The sequence below is a fragment of the Bacidia gigantensis genome, assembly GCF_019456465.1.
Source record: "Bacidia gigantensis strain McMullin 20006 chromosome Unknown contig_244, whole genome shotgun sequence".
Classification (NCBI taxonomy): Eukaryota; Fungi; Ascomycota; class Lecanoromycetes; order Lecanorales; family Ramalinaceae; genus Bacidia; species Bacidia gigantensis.
Genome location: NW_025408600.1, coordinates 21,697 through 45,823, shown reverse-complemented (window position 1 = coordinate 45,823; position 24,127 = coordinate 21,697). Strand labels below are relative to the sequence as shown.

The window sequence follows — 24,127 nt, the reverse complement described above, 5'->3', positions numbered from 1 at the left end:
CCCAGAATTCTCAGCTTCGCGGGCCTTCTTCGAGCCGTGCACTATGCCAAAAGTGGTTGGAAACCCTACGAAATCTGTAGAATTGTGGCTGCAAGGTCCATATCCACTATGAAAAGAGGGCGGGCGTTATAGATCCACTTCAAAGAAGCGGCTCCAAACTAGAGAAGTCGAGAATAATGGTCCTGTAAAGTCTATATCCATTATGGATATGCGGTAGGCGTCAATATACCCACTATATCTAATAGGCTTCAAACTCTAAATTTTCGCTCTTGTGTGGTTCTACCAGGTTTATGCCTACGAAAAAGCAGGCATGAACTATATCTTCTACGGCTAATTGTGGCTGCAAACTCTGAACAACAAGATTATCTTGCTTCCACCAACAATTTTTTTTTCGACGAGGACTAAGCAAGATCGATTATGTTTAACCCTAATCACGCCTCTAATTATAGATTTCCGAGGAATCAAGGGCAGTATTTGGTATATGTTGATATATATCTGCCTCTTAAGAGATTTGTACCTATACATTCAAGCCTCGAATCACACTGTTAAGGTCTGCCATTGACAAACCATCATCCGTGCCGCTCCGGAAGTGGCGTTTATCGCATTGAATTTCAAGCCATTCCGCCCGCCATTTGAGATTTTCAGATGTCAAAGTGGCGTTACGTCCCCATCCACTCACCGGATCGAACACACATGTGACTCAAACGTGTTTGTCTGGAACCAATTGCAGTCGAGATCTTCCGGTTCTCATGTCTACCTTTGCGGTCTTCTTATGGCTAATCCAGCCTCTTGCACAGGGTGATGCCTGATTTCCAGTCGACTGAAGAGGTGGGTATTGGCGGGTGGAGAGACGAATTCAATTCCGAAATCATGCTGGACGGGGCGCACGATCCCCCCTTTTTTCAAAGTTACGCCTTAGAGGCGGAAACTAGAAGTTTATTTTCATGCGAAAATTTCAGAACGGGCAGGACCCTGCGTGAAGATCATAGCATGGGCGTACATTAGCGCATGAAGGGAAAATTTCAGGTGGAGCCGTGAAACTGTATTTACTAGTGATCACAGAATAACTTTCACGTTTTCTTTTTTACACACGCAGGGAAAGCGGAGTCCCCCACCAGTCCCGCCACCACATGCACATTCGAAGGCTTGAGATGAAGGAACAGTGATGACAAAGTGTAAAGCCCAATTCTTCAATTACCTACGTGGACACTCTACCGGCTTCGAGTGCTATTCTGATTGGTTGAGGGCGGCGCATGAGATGCTTTCCCTCCTATTGTGTCTTCTGGCCCATAAGCGAATGCATTATCAAATTTCAAGGGACTGATTAATCGAAGTATGAGTTATGATCTATCCCCTCATTGAAGATAGCGAGACTTCATTATGTGGGACTCGATCCTCCCTTCCTCAGAACGACTGCATTGGTCCGGTGATCATGCCCCCATTTTGGCGAACGACTCGCGACAAGCACCTTCCTATTTCGTCAAGTAATCGTGGCTTTTCGAGGAAATCTTTCGGGTACCATGCCATATATGGCTGTCCTCCCCAAAGGAACACGCCGCACAACTCTGCAGGACTGCCACAAGGCACTGCAGCAGATCATTGAGTCGCACCAATCAAACGCAATCTCTTTATAATCCATGCAATCAATCTAATGATCCCCGCATGTGGCTTGCAGCTTGTACCTGGGCACACCGCCTCTCAAATTTGACTATTCCGGTCTGGAAGAGTCTGGAAGAAGGAAGTTGAGCGGTTACGTTGCTCCAAAGAAATCATCCTCTTGCATTCGAACCAGTACCGCAAGGGGAGCCGAGACCTTATGTCAGGGTCAATCTGTGCCAATTTCTCCTCCGCAAATCGTCACGATGTCCCAAAGCCCATCCCAGAAGAAGAAACACATTTGAGTACTAACGGTACCTTCATTGTCAAGATCTAGCCAGAAGGAATTTACCGTGGGGCATCCATGCAGGTTCGTTGCTTACAGCACCTTCCCGTTGCAGCGCTGCATGCTTATGTGCATCTACGATGGAATCCATATGTATTTCGCACCCCACCCATGCATTCGATTAAACAGTCTTTTTGCAGGCTTTGGAGATCCTGAGAGACCTTTCTGAATTACTGTCACACTGACATCCTATCTCCCATGATACATTCCACCATATCAAAGAGAGTGTGAACCATGCGACAGCTTTGGTTGTCGATATTCGTCCTTTTTCTACTCCCGTTGATTACCGCCATAAAATCTATATGTCAAATGTCGTTGATGAGAGGTCCGCAGGAATCATCATACCTAAGAAGAGTCTTCGACTGACTTCTTAGCTGCAATGACGCAAGATCGAATCTATCTTGCTGCTCGCCTTACTGGATTCCAAGATGGCACGAATGAAAGTAACGGTACGCTACCTGACAACTTTTCTCCAGTCTCCTGGAATTGAAATTTGACCCATGGAGCCTCCTTCCTATACTGGATGGACCTAGATAAATCATTTCCCGTGAACATCAATCCAGATTCCGAGAGTCAGCTTAATCGTACCGACGACTTTGAGGCCATGAATCCTGGCTTTGTCCCTAGAGAGGGCAGCCCCGTGGCGTATAGTATGGAGTAAGATCTTGAGATCCTTTGGGCTCCTTGTTTATACATGTTAACAAGCGACTCCTAGCATTAATAAGACGTGCATTTACATGACCGGCTACGTTCGGCGGAAGGACAATGCCAACAACGATCTGATACCTATGTACAATACTTCGGATGACACCTGGCGGACATCACCGCTCTTTTTCACATATAACAACTCAGACCAACTATTTGATAGCGACATCTATCCACTTGCATCATCGAATGATGGAGGCAATGCTTTATCTTCGTTTTGGACTAAGCCTTTCTACAATGACACGACGGAAGAAGCAATAGTCTCAATGGGCCCTGCTGATAGATCAACAAGCGTCGGGTCGATGACCGACGAACCCAATCGACCAGAGTTACTCGGCAGTACGACACAGTATGTGCGACTCGGGGCCAGCGGGATGTTAATTATAGTCGGTGGAAAGTCTAGTTTTGACTATATAAACGACACTGTAATAAGCGCCCACGATGGAGAGTATGTTCCAAGTACCAACACGAGCGGATACCGAGATATGCGTTTGATACAGGTACGAGATATGGCTACCCAGCAATGGTTCGTCGTCACGGCCCAAGGTGACATCCCTCCTCCACGCTACGATATGTGCTCGGCTATAAGTGCTGCCCCCGACGACTCGAGCTTTCAAATGATAATTCATGGCGGTGTCTATACGTCTAACACTCTCGACGATGTGTATATCTTGACAATGCCAGCCTTCTACTGGGTGAAAGTAAACACAACATTTTCCTATGACAATGGTACGCTCCCGGCGTGGTCTTCGAACACTACATTCGGGGGCCGAGCGGAGCATTTCTGCAGTACCTTCAATGAACGTCAGATGTTTGTAATGGGAGGGTACGACAACGCATTGATAAATTTGACATGCTCCAACAACTTACCTTTCATGCGGGTTTTCGACGCAACGACGCTCAATTGGGTGCCTCAGTTTGACCCAGATGCCGCTCCCTATCAAGTGCCAAAGGCTGTGTACGACATCATCGGAGGAGGCCCCGAGGGTGGCGCCCGGCCAGCAAGCGCGTGGAACCAAACCCTAGGAAACGATTCGGACTATTTTAAATGGGGCACTTTCAAGCGATACAACGTGCCGAATATCACACACGTGAAAGCATCCGCAGTCAACGAAGCACCATCACCGAAGAGTCCTACACCATCGTCGAAAACTCCGGGCAAAATCGTTGCTGCTATATCCGTTGGGTCTGTCGTCGGAGCTACTATTATCAGCGCATTAGTGTTCATTACGATCAAATTCTGGAGACGCAGAGCAACTGCACGAGAAGTAGGAGAGCAAAATGAATATCGCAAAGCAGAATTAGCCGGCAGATTGGTACCACAAGTGCAATCGATTGAGGTTCATGGAGATTCCACGATGAAAGAATTGGAGGGGACGAATCATGTAGCTGAGGCTCCAGCGGTGGATCGAAGGGTGGCGAAACGAGAGGGAGTGGAGCAGCAGGGATATCGCAAGGCCGAGCTTGCGGGGATATCGATACGAAAAGCTGAGCCGGCTGAGATTCAAGGGGACTTTAACATTGAAGAGTTGGATGGCTCGAGTTGTGTGGTCGAGGCTCCGACTGTGGAACATTGTGCTGAAGCCCCTCCAGCATCACGTTGAGACAGAGGGAGGGGACCGATGGGTTAATGGAGTTCTTCGGCTACCAGAGGGGATTGTGATCATGAGATTTCTGGAGAAGACACGAATGATTGTAGGTGGAACGATTGAATTGGCACATCCATCAAAATGCACATTTGCTGAGAGTGACGCGGATCGTTTGCGGCGCTTTCGATCAATCTAAGCAAGCGTTACACCAAAAACATCCTAACGAACCTTCCTTCGACCTTCATTTCCTATTTTGCACCCCTTCCCCATTCTTTCCCCCCAACACCGATGCTGAATGTCTAGTAACCGAAGTATGCACCTGCTCTAAGAGATTATAGAATGTCTTGGCATGTCCTCTCCGTAAAACCGGGAAACGTCTTGGTGTGCTATAAATAGGACGATCTTGCTCCACTCTTCTATCTTCTTCTACGTAGCCTTACGGCCTACAACTGAAAAAGTTGCGACCTTCAGTCTTCGCGTGAGATTCATGTTGATGTTTCCCTAGACCGCTGCTGTTTAGCTCGTGCCAATTCGCCAGAATCAACGCGGGTGGTCGTCGGCGTTGTGAAAGACTCCTTCAGTGATCAACGCTCTGAGCGCAACATGAGACGGCTCACCGACAGAGCTCAAGCGCCCCCGACCCATGGCGGAGACAAGGAACGAGCATTACTCTCCTCTCATTCCATCGAACTCAAGATCCAGAGTGAACTTAAAAGCGCTATGTATAACCCTGAAGTACCTGGCAAGCGCTTCATAACATACGAGAAGCTCTGCGCTGTGTGGGCTAATACGTCGATTGACTCTATTGAATCTTTTAGGAGCTTTTTCCTTGAGGAGCTGCAGCTAGTGCGACGCAACTATATGCGCGTATTATCAATTCTGATCTATATTGGATGGGATCTCGCTCGCTTCAGGCCCGTTTTTCTACGTTGTGATCTCGACGATGACAAGCTATGCTTCGATTCCGATCAATTGCACGAGCTTGGAGAGCTCGCACCTAATTTTAATGATGTCCAATATATATTCAAACCCGTGCAAATCGATTCAAGGCCTGAAATTCAGAGTGTTAGTACGAAACTTCGACTTCCCTTTACTTCGATGAATGAAATGTCAGGTACCGATGGACCGGGCGTCGTGAGCCGAAGAGTCATTGCAGCTGGACAGTTTATCGAGTCGATAGGTGGCAAAAGCACGCGAACAAACAAAGATGTCAGTCAAAGATCTACTCACCGCTAAACAGACTTTATTTACATCTTACAGCCCATGGTCGTCGCCTGCAAACAATTCGAAGCCGACTTTCGATGGGCTCCCAGAGCACGAGAGACTAGGGCATATTCTATCATTAGGGAAAGATCAAGGGCCCATGAGGGCATCTTGACACACTTCGCAACGCTCGCACATGGCAATGATTTTATAATAGTCTTTCCGTTTGCTCAACACTACAGCCTTGAGGTATTTTTCAAAGAAGGTGACGAAAAACGTCCGACAAATCTCAACCAGGGAGGTTCCCCACAGGTTCGAGAACGGTACCACTTTACTAAGAAATTTCCCCTACTAGCTAATTCCTCGATATTGCATCTCACAATGTTGAGCCAAGCCTGCAAACTTGTAGATGCTCTTCTCTTCCTTCAGAAAGAATTGCAAGTGCCTGGCTGGGGAGACTCTTACTGCGTTCATGAGAATCTCGAGCCACCCGAAATTCTGATTGATGGTAATCCAAGCGATCCAATGACACCCGCTGGTACTTGGAAATTGACCGATTTTGGTCTTTCGATGTACGAAAAGGGTACAGATACTAGAAACATACGCCATCTGTTATTGGAGGAACTTTCTCAAGGAGTGTTTGTCTTGGATGAAGTGTTTATCTCGAATCTTTCCCACAATTCCGGATATCTGTCTCCCGAGCAGGGTTCTAGGCGTGGCATACATGAATGGCCACGAAGCTATCATCGCGAAAGGGATGATAGTCTTGACTGGCGCAAAACGGATAGTTGGTCCGTTGGTTGTCTTTTGTGCGAGTTACTGGCGTTCAGTTTGTCTAGACGCCGTGGAGTAGACATTCTACGTCGCGCTAGAAGGGATGACTTTGGCATTGGGTTCTACGAGACTTACGGAGACTCCAATCAACCGATGAGCCAGATATATCGCGCGAACATCAGAATCAAGCAGAGTGTGCTATCTTGGTTGCACGAAAGTGCAAAGGCCAAACCTACTTACGTGAGCGTCGTTGACCAGATTTTACGACCGTATCCGGAGGACCGACCGAATATGCGTCGTATCCGCTCATTGCTAGGAGCATTAGAATCGGGGAAAGTAACAGCATCAAAGACTCGCAGACCGACCGATATCAGATAGGCCCATTCATGGATAATGAGAGCGAGAGCGACGATGTCGAGTCGGTTTTCTCAATAGAGGACGCTTCAAGTATCTCTAGTGTTGCCACAGATGAGCTGCAAGACCCCGCTGAGGAGTTTATCTCCTTTCTCTTGAGCGATAAAATTGTATCTCATTTAATCAGTATTGCATCGAAAGAGACTCCGGACGCGCAGACGCGCATGTTTGTACGACTGAGAATCCTGTTGAAAGTGTTTGGTAAGGACTTACATGGAGAAGCAAAGAATGGTAAGTTGACCTCTTCATCGCTTCCGTGCCGCATGTGTTACTCGGTTGGTTCAGTCGAGTGAATAACGGAAATTCGAATGTGAGCTAACACTTCACGCATCGCTCAGTCGATGAGGAAGCTGCTGGGAAGCTTATCCGCGCAAAAGCGACATATGTAACGACACGGATCAAGAGTTTGCGAGATAACCTCCCCAATCAACAAGCTACGCTGACATCTGTTTCTCTGGTATCAAGCAATGAAAGCTCACAACAAGACTGTGCATCTCTTAGGAGTCTACCAGCAGATCAGGGCATCATCGATCATGACGATAGGCTTTTGTCAGGGCGAATCGAGGAAGAAGACGTCGAAGACGAAGATAGAAACGCGGGAGAAGAAGTCGCGCAACAAGATTCAAATGTCCAGTATATCTCATTAGACGTATTGAAGCAAGCAGATCAGGACGTCACAAGTCACAACGATCGCCTTCTGCCAGGGCAAATTGAGGAAGAAGACGTCCAAGATGATGATAGATACGAAGAAGAAGAAGAAGACGCGCAACAAGATACAACTGTCCAGCAAGTTTCATTGGATATATTGAAGCAAAGAGTAGCTGACAGCAAAGCTTTTGAAGCATTTCGCTTACGCTTCTGGCGTTTACTTTTTCCCAATCCTTTTCGAGGCGTAGAACATATGATGGAAACTGTTGTCTTACCTACTAATGAAGCCGTGCACACGGTGACTTTCAATGTCTCCTGGGATCTCTTTGCGTTCATAGATTCGGAATTCGATTACATTAAGAGGTCAAGCTTAGACCCAATCGATTTACACAAGATCTTAACGATTATGGGCACTTCGGTGAAGGCAGTCACAACGACGGCTGGAGAGTACGCTAAATGGAAATGGTGCTCTAGCGATATAGACATGTTGGAGTATATGAATGCATTGATGAAGTCATTGTCTGACTCAACAGGTCAGTACTATCAAATCCGTATTAGGCCTCGCTGAGCCAAACAGTGCGTGTCAACCCCTGGCGCACTTCGAGTAAATCATGGAGTATAGAGTGCATCTCTTCAGACCTAGCAAATGCACTTCAGCAAGATGTGAGTAATACAGAATCCATGACCCATCTTCACACTTCAAATTTTGAGCATTTTCTGTGTGTGGTTCTGTGATACTAATCAAACGTTAAAGAGACTCTCATTTCGAGTGGTTGGTAGTAACAGATCACTGGTTGAAGTTGCGCAACAGCTTTCTTGGTTAGCAACAGTGTGCAGAAGACCTGATTATAACGAAATATCTTTCTCCAGCGTACGACTTAATGCTGAGACGGGTACTTTCGGTATCCAGCTTTGCGATCTGGAGCCGATGAAAAGACGTGAAGACGCATGCTGGATACCTTTATTCACTAATGCTGTGGTAGCTCGAGGTTTTCCAATTGCTCGGCGTTATAACCAGGAGAAAGGTCTTGAGATCCCTTTTCACATCATGACCAGTCTAGCAAAGGTTATGTATCCACTTGAAGAACCTGGTATTGGCCACTACCTGAGAGCCTTTTCCTCACTCGTCTTTCCGTCAAAGGTTTCAGCCAACTGCGAGACCATTCAGTGGCACATGACGAAACCACACAAGGGATATCTCAAAGCAGGATCTATGCCGCCAAGTGTTGATGGTAAACCTTGGGCTCATACAAAGACATTGGAAGAGCTCGTTTTTGCTAAGCGAAATTTCTTGGGCTATGTTCGAGCAATTGAAATGCATATTGGATCAGGCTCTGCTATTGATAGAAAGAATATAGGGACAGTATTCAACTCGGGAGCAAATCGGGAGAACCCAGCCATTGCCCTCGAATGGAACAGAATACAGACAGGTACATCGGGCCTTGGACTTTTTGGCGTTCAGATTGAGGCGAACATCATTTACAACCAGGGACTCTTTTACTCCATAGAAACCAGTTGGTACCGAGGACTCCTCGACACGGCAATGATTACGCCGATAATTATCTACGATCACGCAGAGGAGGCAAAATGTGCGTGGATGGTGCCTAGTATCAGTGCAGTATTGTTCATGGCTCATGTCTGGGCCAAAGTCGTAGGAGATACATTAGGTTCCCTACCGACCGCAGCTCTCAGCTGGTAACGACAGATTCCACGCGTCAACCTATTGTATACTAGCTGACCAACATCGCACGTAGGAATGGTGGAGAAGCCGCCTACCGCGCCATTCTTGACCATAGCAGAGACGTCATACGAGACTCTTTGGAGGAAAAAGAGTATACCTTTCGCGATCTCGTTAGCCGACTGCTGATATGTCTTGACAAGATCCAGCATGTAGAAGCTAGGGCTCGCGCAGAACCGAGACGATCCGTCAGCTTGGAGACATCCGAGAAACTGTACGGCTGGGATCTGGTGAAAATTGCACAGGGAAATGGGACTGCCTGGCGACAAGAGCTAGAGGTCTCACAGAACTGGAGAGTCCTCAGTCGCAGCTGTGTCGTTCTTTTCTGTCAAAACGCTGGCGAGCTCTTTAGGCCAGCAAGCACTACGAAAATCTGCCATGTTGCTAATCCAATCAACACGACCTCCGATTGTCTTGTTGCTCCCATCAAATGCCTTCGCTTTCTTTCTAAAGAACATGGTCAACGTGATGACAGCACGACCTTGAAGTTAGATGACGACCTTTTCTGGACGCCCCAAGGTCTAGGATTGTTTGATGACTGCAACATGTGTTACAAGACCTCTGCTCGTTCTATGAAAGTACAGTGCAAGAAAACGAAACAATCCATCTCAAAAGAAGATCGAACGCGAAAGAGCAATCTAAGGCCGCCAGAGGAGGGTGCAGTAGTGTTTGGAAGGAACAAGCTTCAGAAAACGAATTATTTGGTGCCTGAATCGTCATCGATGAGTCAAACGGCGTCAACAGATACGCCCGCGACGAGTCTGTCAATTGGAGACTTACACGAACTAGCACAGCCAGCTTTCCAAACTGAAAATCGAAATCGACGATGGGATTTCATACACCTGTTCAGGAAGAAAGGCGCTTGAGTTACTCTGTAATCTCGAGGTTGATGTATCATACGCATTAAGGAGTTTCAGCCAGATCCTCAGATATGGAAAGGTATCACGAAGTCGACAAAAGCCAGCACTCAGAGTCCATTCAATTGACAGGGTGACTGATCTTTTGCGCACTCAAACCCCCGTCTGGGGACGTCCATAAGACTCCCAACAACGTTCCCCCCAGAAATGAAAACTCAGCGTAGAGAAGGCGCTTTAACAGCAGCAAATTAAACGCCATGGATGCCAGCCGAAGATATAAGTGTAATAATTCATACATGAAATTATTCAGGTCGGCAACTCAAAAGGTATTGGATGCATCCTCCATGATCGTTGCCGCGCAAAGAAGTTTCCAAGTTGGTGACAGCTGGCAATAAACTGATAACCGGAACAAGGAAGTCGTCGCGACAGTGTGTAAAATTGACCAACAACGACAATGTATGCTTTTGGACCTCACGCTCGGAACTTTCGCTTTCTTCATGATAAAACAATGCATACAGTGCTCTCTTTCTACAACAAGGCAGGTCATTCTCAACATTCTTGCCAAGACTTTCCGCATCCGTCTTCCCACCCTGTGAAAGCAGATATTTGTCTCTTTGTTCACTGCTCTTGAATGATCGTTTGCGTTTGATCTCCGCATAGTGATATGACCATGCTTATTTCAGGCATCTGGAATATGAAAATCATCAATGTCCTCCAAATTCGACAGATTTTACGCGGCTGTCAATTTCGAAGCAACAGATCAATGCCAGTCAGAGAATCTGGGAGGCTGTCCACGCATCTTATTGTATACTAACTGGCCGACGTGAATAGGTTGTTGAGGCTTTACAGTTCCATCATGTACCAACGTCCGGCATACTAGTTTAAACACATTCGAAGGCTCAACCCAAGTTGGACCGCAAAGATGAAGTTTTGTCCTACAATCAAAGCCCGACATTTCCACCGCACACTCTCTCCATTAGACAACCACCAATCCTCCCATGCCGCTGTCAAACATCTCAACACGAGTCTACGGCAAAGTCCAGCACTCTTTGCACCAACTCCTCTCCATACCCCCGTTACCCTCCCACACCTACCTATCCAACAAACCTCCTCCATCGCCACCGTCTCTCGATTCCATTTCACAAGCAAACCCTCAGCATCATCTCGAATATTCTGGTATCCCTCCAACGACTCAGCCATTACTCAAAAGCCAGGGTTCGCATGTGTCGAGTTCTGGAAAGATGGCACGCCTTCGCCGGAGAGATGGGCCGTGATGATCCCTCGAGATCTCGGACGTGACAACAGAGTAAAATACGTGGGGACGCTCGCATCCGATCTGAGGAAAAGTGAAGGTGGTGACTACGCTAAAGCTCTTCACTCATTCGCCTCTCACCTACACCCACCCAAGCCTCGAACCCGCAAAGCCAGTCCTGTCACCACGAGACCCGGCGCCAACTCCAAGCGCACCATTTCCCTTTCCAATCCAAACAACAAGAACCCCTCTCCTTTGGGTTTCTCAGCCACCACCACCCCAGCACCGACCACACAAACCCTCCCCTCTCCTCCTCCCCCTCCTCACCCACCTCCTCCTCCACACCAACCCCTCCTTCCTCCACATCGCCATCCTCCTCAGCCGGTCCCCCCAGTCCATCATCCGCCTCGCCAAACGCCTATACAATGACCAAGAATTCAAGACACTGCTGCGATACAAGAAGAGAGGGAGGTGGTCGAAGGACGAGATCCAGTCGTTGTTGAAATTGTGGATGCAGGGGTTTGCGGTGTCGAAGATTGCGCTGTGGATGCGTAGGAGCGAGGATGGGGCTGAGAGGCAGTTGAGGGGGTGGGTAGTGATGGGCGCCAGGGGAGGGGATGGTAAGGGGATGGGGAGAGGGGGTGAGATGTGAGATGTTGTGTGGGCGGTATATGGCTGGCAACATCGACATCTTAGCATAGCCTCATAAACCGATACCCAGCAACACAGTATCACTAAATACGTCAACACGCGTATTAATGATGGATGCTCTGTGGCACCTCGCAGCATCCTGCTTTGCCACCAAAAACTTTGATGAACATCCTTGAATTGCGTACACTGCCATCTCACTTACACACCAACAAAATATGTGACTCTTCAAAACTTCATGCTGAGCAGACGTACCTGAAGAACCAGTGGACCCTATTGGATTGAGCATTCGCAAGAACGAGTCAGGCTGGCAAATTGGTCTTCCAATGATCCTTCGGAATCCACGCTTCAAGTGATCGAGCTCGAAAATAGAGAGACTTCTACGAGCAAGGGAATGAATGTGCTCCTGGTCTATTTAGACGATCTCAACATGGCAATTATGAGGCTATGGAAGACATTTTACTAGATTCGACACCTAGATCGAGCTCCACGTAGCAGCGGGGCTGAACTTTCCGAGGTCGTCACGGTCCGCGTAACAGATCCTGGGGAGGCGGCGGTACTCCTCAAGACACCTACAGTGTCAGCAAGCTCAAGTCATACACATATGGTATCAATGCTGAAGTGGGCCCGACAAAACCACTTCCGACCGAGATCAAGGCTCTGGTGGGCAGCCGAGCTCTGACACAGGCTAGACCTGAATAATATCGACGATCAACAACATGACGATGGTTCGTATCCTGATAGTTACGACGACGACGATCATAATCCATTGAGTAATACCAAGCATGGGGTACAATTGCTTCGGGGCCGAAGACTAGGACTAAGGCTTAAGAACATTCTTGATCAGGGCTAGCTCTTAAGTGGGCTCGTAGGTGTTTTGAGATTGGGTCTATAAGTATTCAATCCAACATTATGTAACTTCAATAAGAAGCTTTCCGTTCCTATCTGTTGATTTCAAAGGAGGAAATCAAACCTTTAGCTGACAAGTGATGGTGTTTGTACGACGACGATCCCTGCTATCTATAGATGCGGGCTGAGATGTTGAATGGATTAATTATCATCGTCGTCCTCGTCTCCCCCACCATTATCGTCATCATCCTCCCCCTCGTCTCCACCACCATTATCGTCATCATCCCCGGCCGTCTTGACCTCATAAACATCAATCCTGAAAGAACCCCCACAAGTATCACATTCTGCCCCGTCTCCTGGACACCTATCAGTACACTCCCCAGGCGTCAAGTACGCGTAAGTGGCAATTCCTGTCCCGCACCAGCACTCCCCGGCGTACTCGAGGCCGAAATACATGTATGTGGCCGAAAGCGAGGTACAGTAGGTGTGGCAATCCTGGGGCGTGTTGGCGTCGGTGCTGTGGTAGGCATCGGGGAGAGTTCTCCCGTCGCCGCGGTCAGAGTAGCAGCCTAGATATGTGATGTTGTCGTTGGACGGGAAGATGTAGGGTGTTGGCGTGCATTGAGTTGAAAGAGTGGGAGTGCTGCTGCTGGAGGACACGGTGCTATTCACGCTGCTGCTGGAAGGTGAAATGACACCATTTGTGCTGCTGCTGGAGGACACGGTGCTATTCACGCTGCTGCTGGAGGGAAAGATGCTACTGTTTGTGCTGCTGCTGGACGACACAGTTATGCTAGTTGTGCCGGGCAGGGTACGCGTGCTGGTAATTGTACTGTTCGTACTGGTAGGGAGCAAAACACTGCTGATGCTACTGTGCGTGTTGCTGCTGAAGATTGCACTGCTCATACTCCCTTTCGACCTGAGAGTTGTGCTATTCATACCGCTGAGGACGGGTTTGCTGCTGACTCTGCTGACTCTGCTGCCAGTGTTGCTCGATAGAGATGCTTGACTTCTACTGCTCTTGTTTCCGGTTGACGAAGACCTTTTGGTTGGCCTATCAGACGTCCATCAGTTGCCAGATACGAGACCTGATGCTAGGCCCACTAAGGTCTGAAAGAGCTCTAAGACTTACGTTCTTGACAAGACCGACTTTGAGGTCGTACGAGAACTTGGTGTGCTTGGTGTGGAACTGAAGCGAGGGGAGTGACTACTGTTAGCAGTCGAAGATCGCGGTTGATGACTCGAGCTGTGCTTATCGCAATCCGTTGTCCAGATTGTTGATGTAGGGTTTGCGAAGATGCTCCATTGTTTTAAGGCAAGGACTGTAAAGATGATGAGGCAACGCATCTTTATCACGTGCAAATCACGTGAGTAATGATGAGTCAATATCAAACTACGATAGTACGAGAGATGATTTTGAAAATATTTGAAAATATGAAAGAATCAGAAAATGGATATCTTTTAAATGTTTGTGTGTGCCCCACCAGTTGTGGAGCTTGTTAGCGTGGGATTTTCGTGTGGGGTTTGTTGTGGAGGTCATTGTGGAGCTGGCGTTTTTGTGGACAAAGTATCCGGAATAGGCAATCAAGAAGAGTCAACGATGGACAGAGCTTGAGCAGTACGTCAAGGAGACAGAGGTCGAATGAAGCATATGGCCTTTTCTTTTGATGTATTAGGGTCCACCACATCCGTTCTTGGATGTCGTCCGACAAGAGATCCGACGGGGTTGCCACTAAAGAGTAACCCGGTGTAACATAAATATGTGGGCACATACATTCCGCCAACGGCCATTCCAAGCCAAATCATGCTCCTTGTGTCTCTAAATCTATTATTAATGGCTTGTATATTTCACGTATCAAGAGGTAACTCCGAGCCGGCAGCCTATTAAACTTGATCATGGGAAGCTCAGATGTTCCGATTATTTCAACAATTCTGACAGTGTGACGAATAGAATTGTGAACCTCCAGCCGTTTGAGCTAATCTATTTATGGATGTCTCCAATTGGTAGTACCCTATGCTGTCAAACCGAGTGCTGGCGGTCCAATTTGGCCTCTGGAGCCTTGAATTCCAGTACGACCCTGTCGACGTTCCCAAGTCATTAAAAATGAAGATGATTTGTTTATAGAGATGCGAATTCAAGGTTTGCAAAGCCAAAAGTCAGGGGTGTGAACTTTTGAATGATTCTAAACAGATCCCAGCAGTCCATCGAGACTGCCGAGCCTTCAATCGTAAAAGCATCTCTCTCGTAATTACAAAGTCCCCTTTTGAGCAGTAAAGTCATGAAAGGTTGAATATCCTACATCCAGGCCTTACTTGCCTGGTGTCTCCAACTTTTTTTCAATTCCAATTTAGTGGCCTTCCTGTCCTACTTCTCAAGTTTCATTTTTGGACTTGCACGAGATTTCTTCCCTACCTTCCTCTTGTGTAGTTCAGAGATGCGGAATCTTTCTGTTGACTATTATTACCATCTTCTCCTATGTAAAAACCATCCACCATCCACAGCTCTCCCAACGGCACTCCGCTCTCTTGCACAATGCTTTTCCAGAACTTCCCGTCATTCATGAACTCGCTGCCCTGTTCACCAGTAACCCAGCGCTCCATGATTTCGAACATCCCCTTCACCACGCTAAGTGTTGTGAAGTATGGCTCTTCTGTCCGTTTGGGCACTTCGGGAGTATTGCCTCCGTGTATAGTGACGGTGAAGCCCTGGCGTGGCCGTTGGAATGGGGACAGCTTGAAAGTTGAGAGTCTTAGCGCGTCGAGGGGCTCACGTCGCTTTGATACGGAGTCGTAGAATGTAGCGATAGTAGCTGAAAGAGCGCGAAGCGAAAGACCCGTTTCAGACGTAGGGGTCATGTCGATAGAGAATTCAGGTGCACTCAAATCGGTGCTGTTAAGAGATCTTTGCATCGGAGCGGTGAGGGTAGGTGAAATGACTTCTGAACGCTTCGAAGTTTGGATATTGGACGAAATACCAGCTGTCATATTCGACGTGGTATTTGAATCTTCGAGGGGCCCTCTTCGTGTTGAGAAGGTCACAGTTCCGACAAGCTGACGGTCGTAGATCTTGACTTTGAGACCTTTATACCGGTTGTTCTTGATCGCCTCATAATATCCATCTAATATCCCCTGGGTCAAGTAATCTCGTTTGATCCCTCGACCGATCATAGTCTCCTTCCCCTCAAAGTTTATAAGCACCTTGTTGAACCCTTGACGTGTACAATAGCCACCGGGTATATTTAAGTCCCAGAGCCTAGGAATGAATTCACTGAGGCAAAAGATGGTGCTGATATGAAAATCCGTCTCGTCTAGGCGCTCCGTTTTTGACCATTCGAAAGTTGTCCTCACCGCAGTCAATGGGCTCCCGGTCATGTTTCCGTCGGTAACGTTGCCAAGATTTGTTGTCAAAAGTGGTACATTTCCCACTGGACTGCCGCTCACAAAATCTCGGTCAAGCACGCCAAGCAAGAGTGCCAAAACGATGACGAACAGACTAAGTCTGCGTCCTATACCAATCCACATACTTACAAATTTGCCGGTTTGAGTTGAAATCGAAGAGTGGAGCGTGGTGGTCTTAACCCCCAACCAAGTTGCCGAATTTGCGATTGCGCATATCACCAGGCCTGCCAGAGCTACCAAAGAATCCCAATCGCGTTGTCTTTACAATTGGAAAGCCCCTTCTTTTGTCCACAAAGCGGGAGATCTCCGCGCAAATGATGTAGCGGAGTTGGAATGTCTCAGACAAATAACCCCAACAAGGCCAACACGATCACCAGCTAGGCCGACTCAACTCGAGACACGCGCAAAATTCAATGCAGCCTTAGAGATCGAAATACTAAAGTAGACCTCACCGCTCCCTCATAATCGGGCTAGTTTCTCTACAGATCATTTGCAGTAGCCACGGCAAAAACGAATATGTCGCTGTGGTCATGGATAATAGGTACCTTCATTTCCTCGATTTTTGCAGCATCAGTGGTCGCCTCTCAAAATATCAGTCTAGATTCACCTTCATCGAATACTCCGTGGGAATACCGTACAGTCTCGACTGGACAGCCCTTAGATATGGATGACGTTTATATCGCGGCAACAAGAACCCTTTCCTATCTCTCTCGTCTTCCAGTCCACGAGTTAGAGCCCAGAAAAGCTTTCTCGTACCAGAACGTATTGCTACAAATTTCTACACCTAATGGTATGGAACGCGATGTCTTGACATGGACACTGGTACAGGCAACAGCCTACTTCGCAACACAATCTAATCAGAACCTCACCAGCGCCTCGTTTATTCCATACACTGGCGACCAAGAATTCGGCGTCCTAGCTTTTCTGCCAATGTCGGCCAATAAATCATCCTCAAGCAGCGACATCCTGAAATTGACCGGCGCGCCTGTCCAGACAAGCCTGCCGACCTCCGGCGCACCTACAACTACCACGGGCAACATACTTCCACTAGATCAATCGATACTTCCTCGTCCACAATTCTTTTGGCTTATGAGCAGCATTTACGGCGAGCTCGCAAAACAGGCCAAAAACGGCACCTTTGGTGGCATGACGTACCAACCGCCGGACAACCCTTTGACAGCCAGTGTGAAACTCAATGACCAACGCTCCAGTCAAGCGCCACCGCTGACGGTACTGGATGTCATTAACGCGCTGGATGACGTTACAGCAAGGTGTCTGCCGCCGAGGGATTGTCACCCTCTTTCGTGTACGATCTTTGCGACTCAAGGGCGGAGCGCGTATGAGCTGGCTTATGTTGATATCATCAGCGCGTCTTCCGTCGGCGGAAGATCGCTGGAGAGAAAAGTGTTTGTTAGATAGTATGGAATGATGACTTCAAGGAGAATACGTTTAGCCATCAAGATACTGCTTTATGACTAAGGCTCATCATATTGAATCACCTTGTGATAGCGAGCTTGGAAGGTATGGGCTCCGCCATGAATAGCATAGTTCTGGGCGTATATAGTGTATCAGGGTCTAACGTGAAATCCACATGATTGCCAAAAGTTGCTCTAAATCCAATCCTATCATCTCCGAAGAAGACAAACAAATACTTGCCTTGGTTCCAAATGGTGCCTTAGTTTGATTACCGCTAGTTGTGCGTGTGCAGCGTCGATTCTGGTCAACCAGTTGGCATTGTCATGTGAGATGACGCACAACAGATAGTCCGCACGGTTGGATGAGCTGCAGGGGGGTCCGTTTTATGGAGCGATTAGCTCGCATAAGGCACGCTTGAAGCTCGATTAGGAACGGTGCTGAACCTCGTGGAAGCAGGCAGGAGATTTCTCCGACTGTCGGCGTGCCCTTGAGCTGACTTATGACATGATCGATTCAATCAGATCAATTACGAGCTGGAAGAGTGTAACTTGCTACCCTGGCATATAAGCTCGGTATGATGTGGCATATCCTGGCATGCTAGGATTTTATGCAGGGAGGGTATCTCCTCTACCGTCCCAGCCACTGGAGAGTGGAGGGTGATTGGTGCGGAGCTTTTCATCTATCGGTGTAAGATGAGGCTGGAGACGTCCCGGGTTGGGTAGCTCTCGCGTTCTCGAACAGAGTCTTGCGAATCTCGAACCTTGGAATCGACTCGAGATTCGCGGGTCATGCAATTGCGGAGTCAGTCGCTGCATGTCCGCAGGATCTCAGTCTTGTGACACCAGATAAGCCACACGTCTATCGGGTCTGAGTGAAATCAAAATCTCAGGACTCATTGGATCAATATGGTATGGGCGAATCTTGTACTACCGTTTTCAAAAGTGAGGTCCACTCACCTCCTCGAGGTTGTTCGGCCTTTGCCGATGCGTGATCGGTATCTGCCTTGGTGGCTGCGGCTTTTGTTCGAGCGTAGGAACCGGCAATGGTCTGCGCAGGACCTCCGCCATTAGTTCCAAGAAGTCGCTGTTCTTTGCCATGTGATAGTAATTCCCCACGCAAATATCCATACTGATGTTCGAGGCCCATTTTCGCTCTTGTTCAGTCTGCAGCTCCACCGGCCCTCTCGCAAACGCAACCTTATGCCCAAAGCTCTGCACAGCCGTAACTATACGTGCTCGACTACCGCTGATGGATACAAGTTTCACCTAGAGCACATGTCATCAGTACTGCGTATTCACTTGCTCGGTCGCAGAGCTTACCGCATGGTATTGGTAGAAGGGAGGTTTATATTCGATCTCCTTTCCTTTCCTACGTGGGACCTCTGTCTCTTCGGATACAGCTTTCGAGATGTAGCCTTCCAATTTCCGGGAAAGGAGGCAGAGAATATACAGCTCAACAGGCATCAGAGCTTTTTCCTGGGGGTCAAAGGTTTGCTGCGGCTGCCTCACGAACACAGTGATATGAGGATGGGAAGGGGTGCGAAGGATGTTGTCTACCTCGGTTTCGAGGCGAATATATTTGGCACGTCGAATGTAACTGTGACACGTGAGCTTGGTAACATGTCGATGGGTCTTACTCACGGTTCAAGTACCTGGAGCCCCGGCTGGACTGACTGGACCCATGAGTCGATAGATAGCCATTCCCTGAAATCTGCCTTTACTTGTAGCGCATTTTCCAGCGCCCTGGAGATCTTCGTATGGTTGGGGTCATCTAGAGATTCGTCATATGAGGGTGACGGCATGAAATCTTTCTCTGAGAACAGAATCCTCTTTGCGGGCTCAAACAGATTTATGAAGTCTGTAGTGAAGGAGCAAGACGCGCCCATCGTCAGTTTTGCCAATATGTCAGCATCAACGCCCATTGACATCGCCTGCGCTCCTTTCGCTGCTGTATCGTGGCGGAGCTCATTTTTTAATTCTTCTATGCGATGCCGCAAATCAACCCAGCCTTCCGCCAACACTCTCCGAGCTTTCTGCTGTTCTGACGTGCTCATTGTGACCTAAGGTGTGCTGATGCAAATAGAGAGGAGATGCGTTCTGGTATGTTTGTCAACATCGCGCGTCAACACGCTAAGGAATGCTTGGCAAAGTTGACTCGGCAACAACCGCATTCCGCAACTGCCGCCCTACCAAATATTAAATCACCTTGCATCTTCATTCCTCGCAGCCATCTTCTAGCTTTGTGCCTTCTCGAAGCTACAGTAGGCGTTCTGAATTCCTTAAGCCGGAGTTTGACTACATTAACCGAGGGATAGGTAGCAGCCTCGTGAAGGGACCTTCAACTACTACTGAGGATATATGTGATGACTTCAGTCCCAACAATCTCCTCGGATCGTAGCGACTGGCGGTCGAAGCAAAAGAAGGCTAAGAATCTGCCCATGAAGCATGAAGAAAAAATATTTGGTTCAGGGAGCAAGTTCACTGAAACCGATACCCACGCCATCTGCGCACTGTACTCGAGATACGGTAGTCTCAGACGATTTGTGAAAAACCACGGAGAAATGGTCAACCAGGAGATCCTCTCACTGGCTGGAGCGCGGCTAGATAATCTGTTTTCACAACTTTCTCATGTCTTGGGAAGCTCTAACGAATTTTTAGAGCTTGACAGAGCCACACGCGACGCAAGTGGTATTTGGGGTAGCGCAGCTGAATGTATGTTCTCCATTGTGAACCGTTTTCACGAAGAGCGCGGCTATAGAAGCAACGCCTACCATAACAGTCCCTATCATAAGACGCGGTCGACTGGCGGTCCAAGACCTGATCTCGAGTCTCCTACCAAGCTTCGTAAGAGAGCCATGGAACAATCAATTGAGCAAAAGATGAGTTTCATGAAATTCCAAGAGACCTCAGATGACTCCGAATCCGAGTCCTCCGACGCTGACAGCATCTCGGTGGCCTCAACAAGCCATGACGGAGCAGTTTACAGTCACAAACAAGAGTCTTTTCAGGCCGGCGATGAAGCGACGGTGAATACTGCCCTGGTACTCTTAGTGTTGCCGTTAGCAAGCATCGACGACGTAATCGGGCGTGTGAAATTTGACCGCAAAAACTACGTGGTAAGTCATGGCGAGCGAGATTTTTACACGGCCAAAGTAGACGGCGTGGTCCTGGGGCAATTCAATGGGAGAGCGGACTACTTTCGCACGATCGCTTTCTTCGAAGCAAAAGGGAATCTTCAGGCCGCTAAGAACGGCACTGCGCGGAGGCAGGTCTGCTCTGAGATGGCCGCAATCATTCACAATGAGGACGATAAGGACCTGGGCCGCGTCTTTCTCGGCAGTGATGACGATACTGACGAAGAGCTACGCCTCCCTTACTTTCTATGCCCAGATAGGCAGACTAGGTAGTTTCACTATCACGAAAGTCCTGAAACGTAGCTAACATATCGTAGGAAGAGGTGGATGGTTTGTATGTGGGGCTATGAAGGCTATATCGTTGTAGCTACCTATAACAAGGGCTACGTAGATTTTATTCGAGGTGAAGGTGAACCTGGGCGGCATTTCCTCGAAATGCACGAATACGGACCCCTCGATCTAAGATCATGGGGAGGCCTGGAGGTATTCCTCACTCATATCGCAGCTTTACTGCATGTTATGTGAGACAGTCCTAAAAGCACTGCGGGATGTAAACAGAATTGTCAAAAGAGCCCTCGGACACCATACAGATTTTCCCATCCAGTATCAGCAGATGGATATGCGTCTTCGGAAAGCTGGGGGCCTATCTGGTCATCTTGGGTGTCGCAGCTGAGCAGAAAACTTATCTCGCCTTGAACATGCAGTCGAAACGTAGAAAACGCGTGGAGCATGTTCGCGAGATAAGTCGATACGTTTCGGTCTTCGTTATCCTTGGCGGTGAGTCGATACGTTTCGGTCTTCGTTATCCTTGGCGGTGAATGGTTCATGTAATGCTGCGCAGCTTCATGGGAACGCCCCAAGCATGTTCATGAAAGATGCGGAATTGCGAGCCATGAGACTTGTCTGCAACGCAAATGTAGGACCTCATAACGAAATGGACACAGACAAGAAATGCAGTCAAACTCTGGCATTACATTGGGGGACCAGCAAACAATCGAAAAGAATCAAGTGACAACAAGGATTGGCGGGAATGTTCCTCCCTCTGCATAACCGATCTACTTCTTCAGTCACATATGAATAATTCACGAGTATAGGAGTCTTATTGCCCTAGCCAGATAACTGGGACTTTAAGCATAAGCGGTGCTATAATTAGGATTATTCCGGTGACTGCGAGACTCTAGTTGCTCCCGTCAATACGATCTTGAAGGGTTATGAACTTTCTCAGCTCGATTGCTAGCCGCTGTTCCTCACAAGTGAGCTGGGACAGGAAGTTACCATGATGTTCGCACTCAAACGTGACCAGAATGACAGAAGGTTGCAAGAAAATACCTTGCCGCACTGCGCCGCCCCGCGAATCCTTCGGTCAGTCTCAGCCTCAAAAATGCATTTTGGGCGCTTGCTTTCAGATCCTTTGTTTCAGAAGTTCCTCCGCATCCCGTCTCAACCTTCACCTACTCTCGAGCACGGTAGTAAAGGCAACTATGGTATCGCATATTTCAGTGGTGCAGTTGTGAAAGCGCTCAAGGCCACGGAACTACCTCAACAGGAGATGGAACGAAAGCTTGGCAAGCTCTGACTTGCAGGATGGAGTACGCGCTGTCAACATCACGTTCGTATGAGGCGTATGTGAAGGATTCAATGCGGCACGATGATCATGATGAAGACGGACCACACGAAGGAAGACGGAGGCTCCCACGCACAGCCTCGACCAGCGCCTACACCAGCATCTCTTCTCTAACGACCATCTGCATATATAAACGATGTTTCCGACCCACGAGCAATCAACGCACCTTCCAACCATCAGTCCACGCAACATCCTCCTCGACCCCGCTCTTCTTACCCCACAAACAAGCCTCACGACTACCTACAAGATGCAACACCCCTCCAGCCCCATCTCCATCTTCCTCCTCTCCCTCATCACCCTAGCCAGCGCTCTCCCCAGCCCCACTATCCCTCAGCCCCGTAACATCGACTTGCCACATATCCACCCGAGAGCCCCACAAGAGACGCCAGTCGTCTACGTTGTCGAAGAGGTCGATGGTGGCGATGCGCCGGCGTGCGGCGTGCATGTCGATTTGAGCGGGAAGAATCCGGGGTGCGATAAGAAGAAGCGAGCTTGAATTGCTGTATGTCCTCTGTTCATACTGGACGCAGCTCTTGCTCATGTTATCAAGGTGAATTTGGAAATGATTTGTGCTTTGATTGGGTTAGGGGGAGAGGGGAGGGGGGAGGGGTTCGATTCTTCAGCTGAAATAGATTGGTGGCGGGCTATGGAGGGTGGCAATGTTGGCAGGCGTGATTGGATGGAGACGAGGTCAGCTTGATGACATTGTACTTTGAAGCATGATCGTGGTATGTGTTTTTGTCGGTCAGGTATCAGCTGCAGAGGTATCGTATAGTCGATCTTGCACCAAGCAATCCACTTTGAGCCATAGCGCTATTTTTCACGGTAGTCCTGCACTTGTCCGCGTTCATAGCTGTGTTTTGAATCACTGTCGTGGTTGAACGAGCTTCTCACGTAGGAAAGATGTCACCACATCGTCGAGAACAAATTCATCGCCACAACTGTTTTCGACTGCTGCAACTAGTCCTGTTTTCTTACGCGACTTCACAGGAACCCATTTCGGACTGTAACGCCCGTCAAGTTACTGGCAGAAGTCTCGCCATCTACATCTCTGTTGACTTTGACAACAGCTTGTAAACGCGGTCGTTCATCCTTTCTTTCATACGCCTAGGCCTCAGGTCGGTACATTATCAGCCGTTCAATATATCACACTTTTCAGCATTCGATCATGCAAGCTGCCATACGCTGCAAACTCAATTTTCACAAATCTCGAAAGTGGTGAGGCCGGCTCCATCCGCTGTCTTTCACACACCCATTTCTTTCAAACGTATGACAATCGCTTTATGGTTCCCTTCTTGTGGTCTTTCGCGCTCGTACTGAATGTACTTGTCTGACATCAAAGAAAGAACTCCCTTGTTCTCCATAGACAAGGGGTGGCTTTCAAACCCTATATCCATAGAAATGGTTATAACCTCAACTTCTCGCAATGATTCCTGTATACAATTCTTCACCACTAAATCCTGTTATTTCCCAAAAACCTTTCACCTTCTTAGTAAACCTTTTTTTTTTCGATATCAATTCCTACCATGCACTTCCTCCCCACCATACTCGCCCTGGCGGCGACCACAAGCCTTAGCACCGCAAGTCCCCTCTCCATCAACACCACCACCACCACCACCTCCACCACCACCACAACCCCCACAAACTCCACCCTCGTAAAGCGCTGGTCCGAACCCTGGATAGGTTCCCACCTCGCCCCCAACTGCGACAAACACCTCCCCCTTCCACCCGGCCACGGCCACCACGACGCCGGCACTCAAGAAAACGGCTACATTCTCGAGCCCCGCCCAAAGCTCCACAACCCTCCAAACCCTTCCGACGGCTGCGTGGAGTTCAAACCCAAGACCGACTGGATCGGCTGGTCGTGGGGCTCAGGCAACCCTGCGGTTCTGCATATTAATCTTTATAAGAATATTGAGGATTGTAGGAAGAATTG

General features: G+C 48.3%; 7 protein-coding genes across 7 annotated transcripts; 5 read left to right on the top strand and 2 right to left on the bottom strand.

Annotated features, from left to right (window-relative positions):
- Positions 1-2,465: 2,465 nt before the first annotated feature.
- KY384_004697 (uncharacterized protein) lies at positions 2,466-4,251 on the top strand (the record flags this gene model as incomplete). Its single annotated transcript, XM_044813202.1, has 2 exons — positions 2,466-2,599; positions 2,658-4,251. 2 exons carry the CDS (start codon positions 2,466-2,468, stop codon positions 4,249-4,251), a joined length of 1,728 nt encoding a protein of 575 aa, XP_044669480.1.
- Positions 4,252-4,839: 588 nt separating this feature from the next.
- On the top strand, positions 4,840-6,591 carry KY384_004696 (uncharacterized protein; the record flags this gene model as incomplete). Its single annotated transcript, XM_044813201.1, has 2 exons — positions 4,840-5,445; positions 5,497-6,591. The coding sequence occupies 2 exons, from the start codon at positions 4,840-4,842 to the stop codon at positions 6,589-6,591; spliced, it is 1,701 nt and encodes a 566-aa protein (XP_044669479.1).
- An 8-nt stretch (positions 6,592-6,599) lies between these two features.
- Positions 6,600-9,879, top strand: KY384_004695 (uncharacterized protein; the record flags this gene model as incomplete). Its single annotated transcript, XM_044813200.1, has 4 exons — positions 6,600-6,858; positions 6,966-7,808; positions 8,259-8,970; positions 9,030-9,879. The coding sequence occupies 4 exons, from the start codon at positions 6,600-6,602 to the stop codon at positions 9,877-9,879; spliced, it is 2,664 nt and encodes an 887-aa protein (XP_044669478.1).
- Positions 9,880-15,028: 5,149 nt separating this feature from the next.
- On the bottom strand, positions 15,029-15,991 carry KY384_004694 (uncharacterized protein; the record flags this gene model as incomplete). The annotated part of the gene is made up of 1 exon (XM_044813199.1): positions 15,029-15,991. One exon carries the CDS (start codon positions 15,989-15,991, stop codon positions 15,029-15,031), a length of 963 nt encoding a protein of 320 aa, XP_044669477.1.
- A 690-nt stretch (positions 15,992-16,681) lies between these two features.
- KY384_004693 (uncharacterized protein) lies at positions 16,682-17,437 on the top strand (the record flags this gene model as incomplete). The annotated part of the gene is made up of 1 exon (XM_044813198.1): positions 16,682-17,437. The coding sequence occupies one exon, from the start codon at positions 16,682-16,684 to the stop codon at positions 17,435-17,437; it is 756 nt and encodes a 251-aa protein (XP_044669476.1).
- Positions 17,438-18,369: 932 nt separating this feature from the next.
- KY384_004692 (uncharacterized protein) lies at positions 18,370-19,487 on the bottom strand (the record flags this gene model as incomplete). Its single annotated transcript, XM_044813197.1, has 3 exons — positions 18,370-18,699; positions 18,754-19,030; positions 19,075-19,487. 3 exons carry the CDS (start codon positions 19,485-19,487, stop codon positions 18,370-18,372), a joined length of 1,020 nt encoding a protein of 339 aa, XP_044669475.1.
- A 309-nt stretch (positions 19,488-19,796) lies between these two features.
- KY384_004691 (uncharacterized protein) lies at positions 19,797-20,840 on the top strand (the record flags this gene model as incomplete). Its single annotated transcript, XM_044813196.1, has 1 exon — positions 19,797-20,840. One exon carries the CDS (start codon positions 19,797-19,799, stop codon positions 20,838-20,840), a length of 1,044 nt encoding a protein of 347 aa, XP_044669474.1.
- Between the last annotated feature and the right edge of the window lie 3,287 nt (positions 20,841-24,127).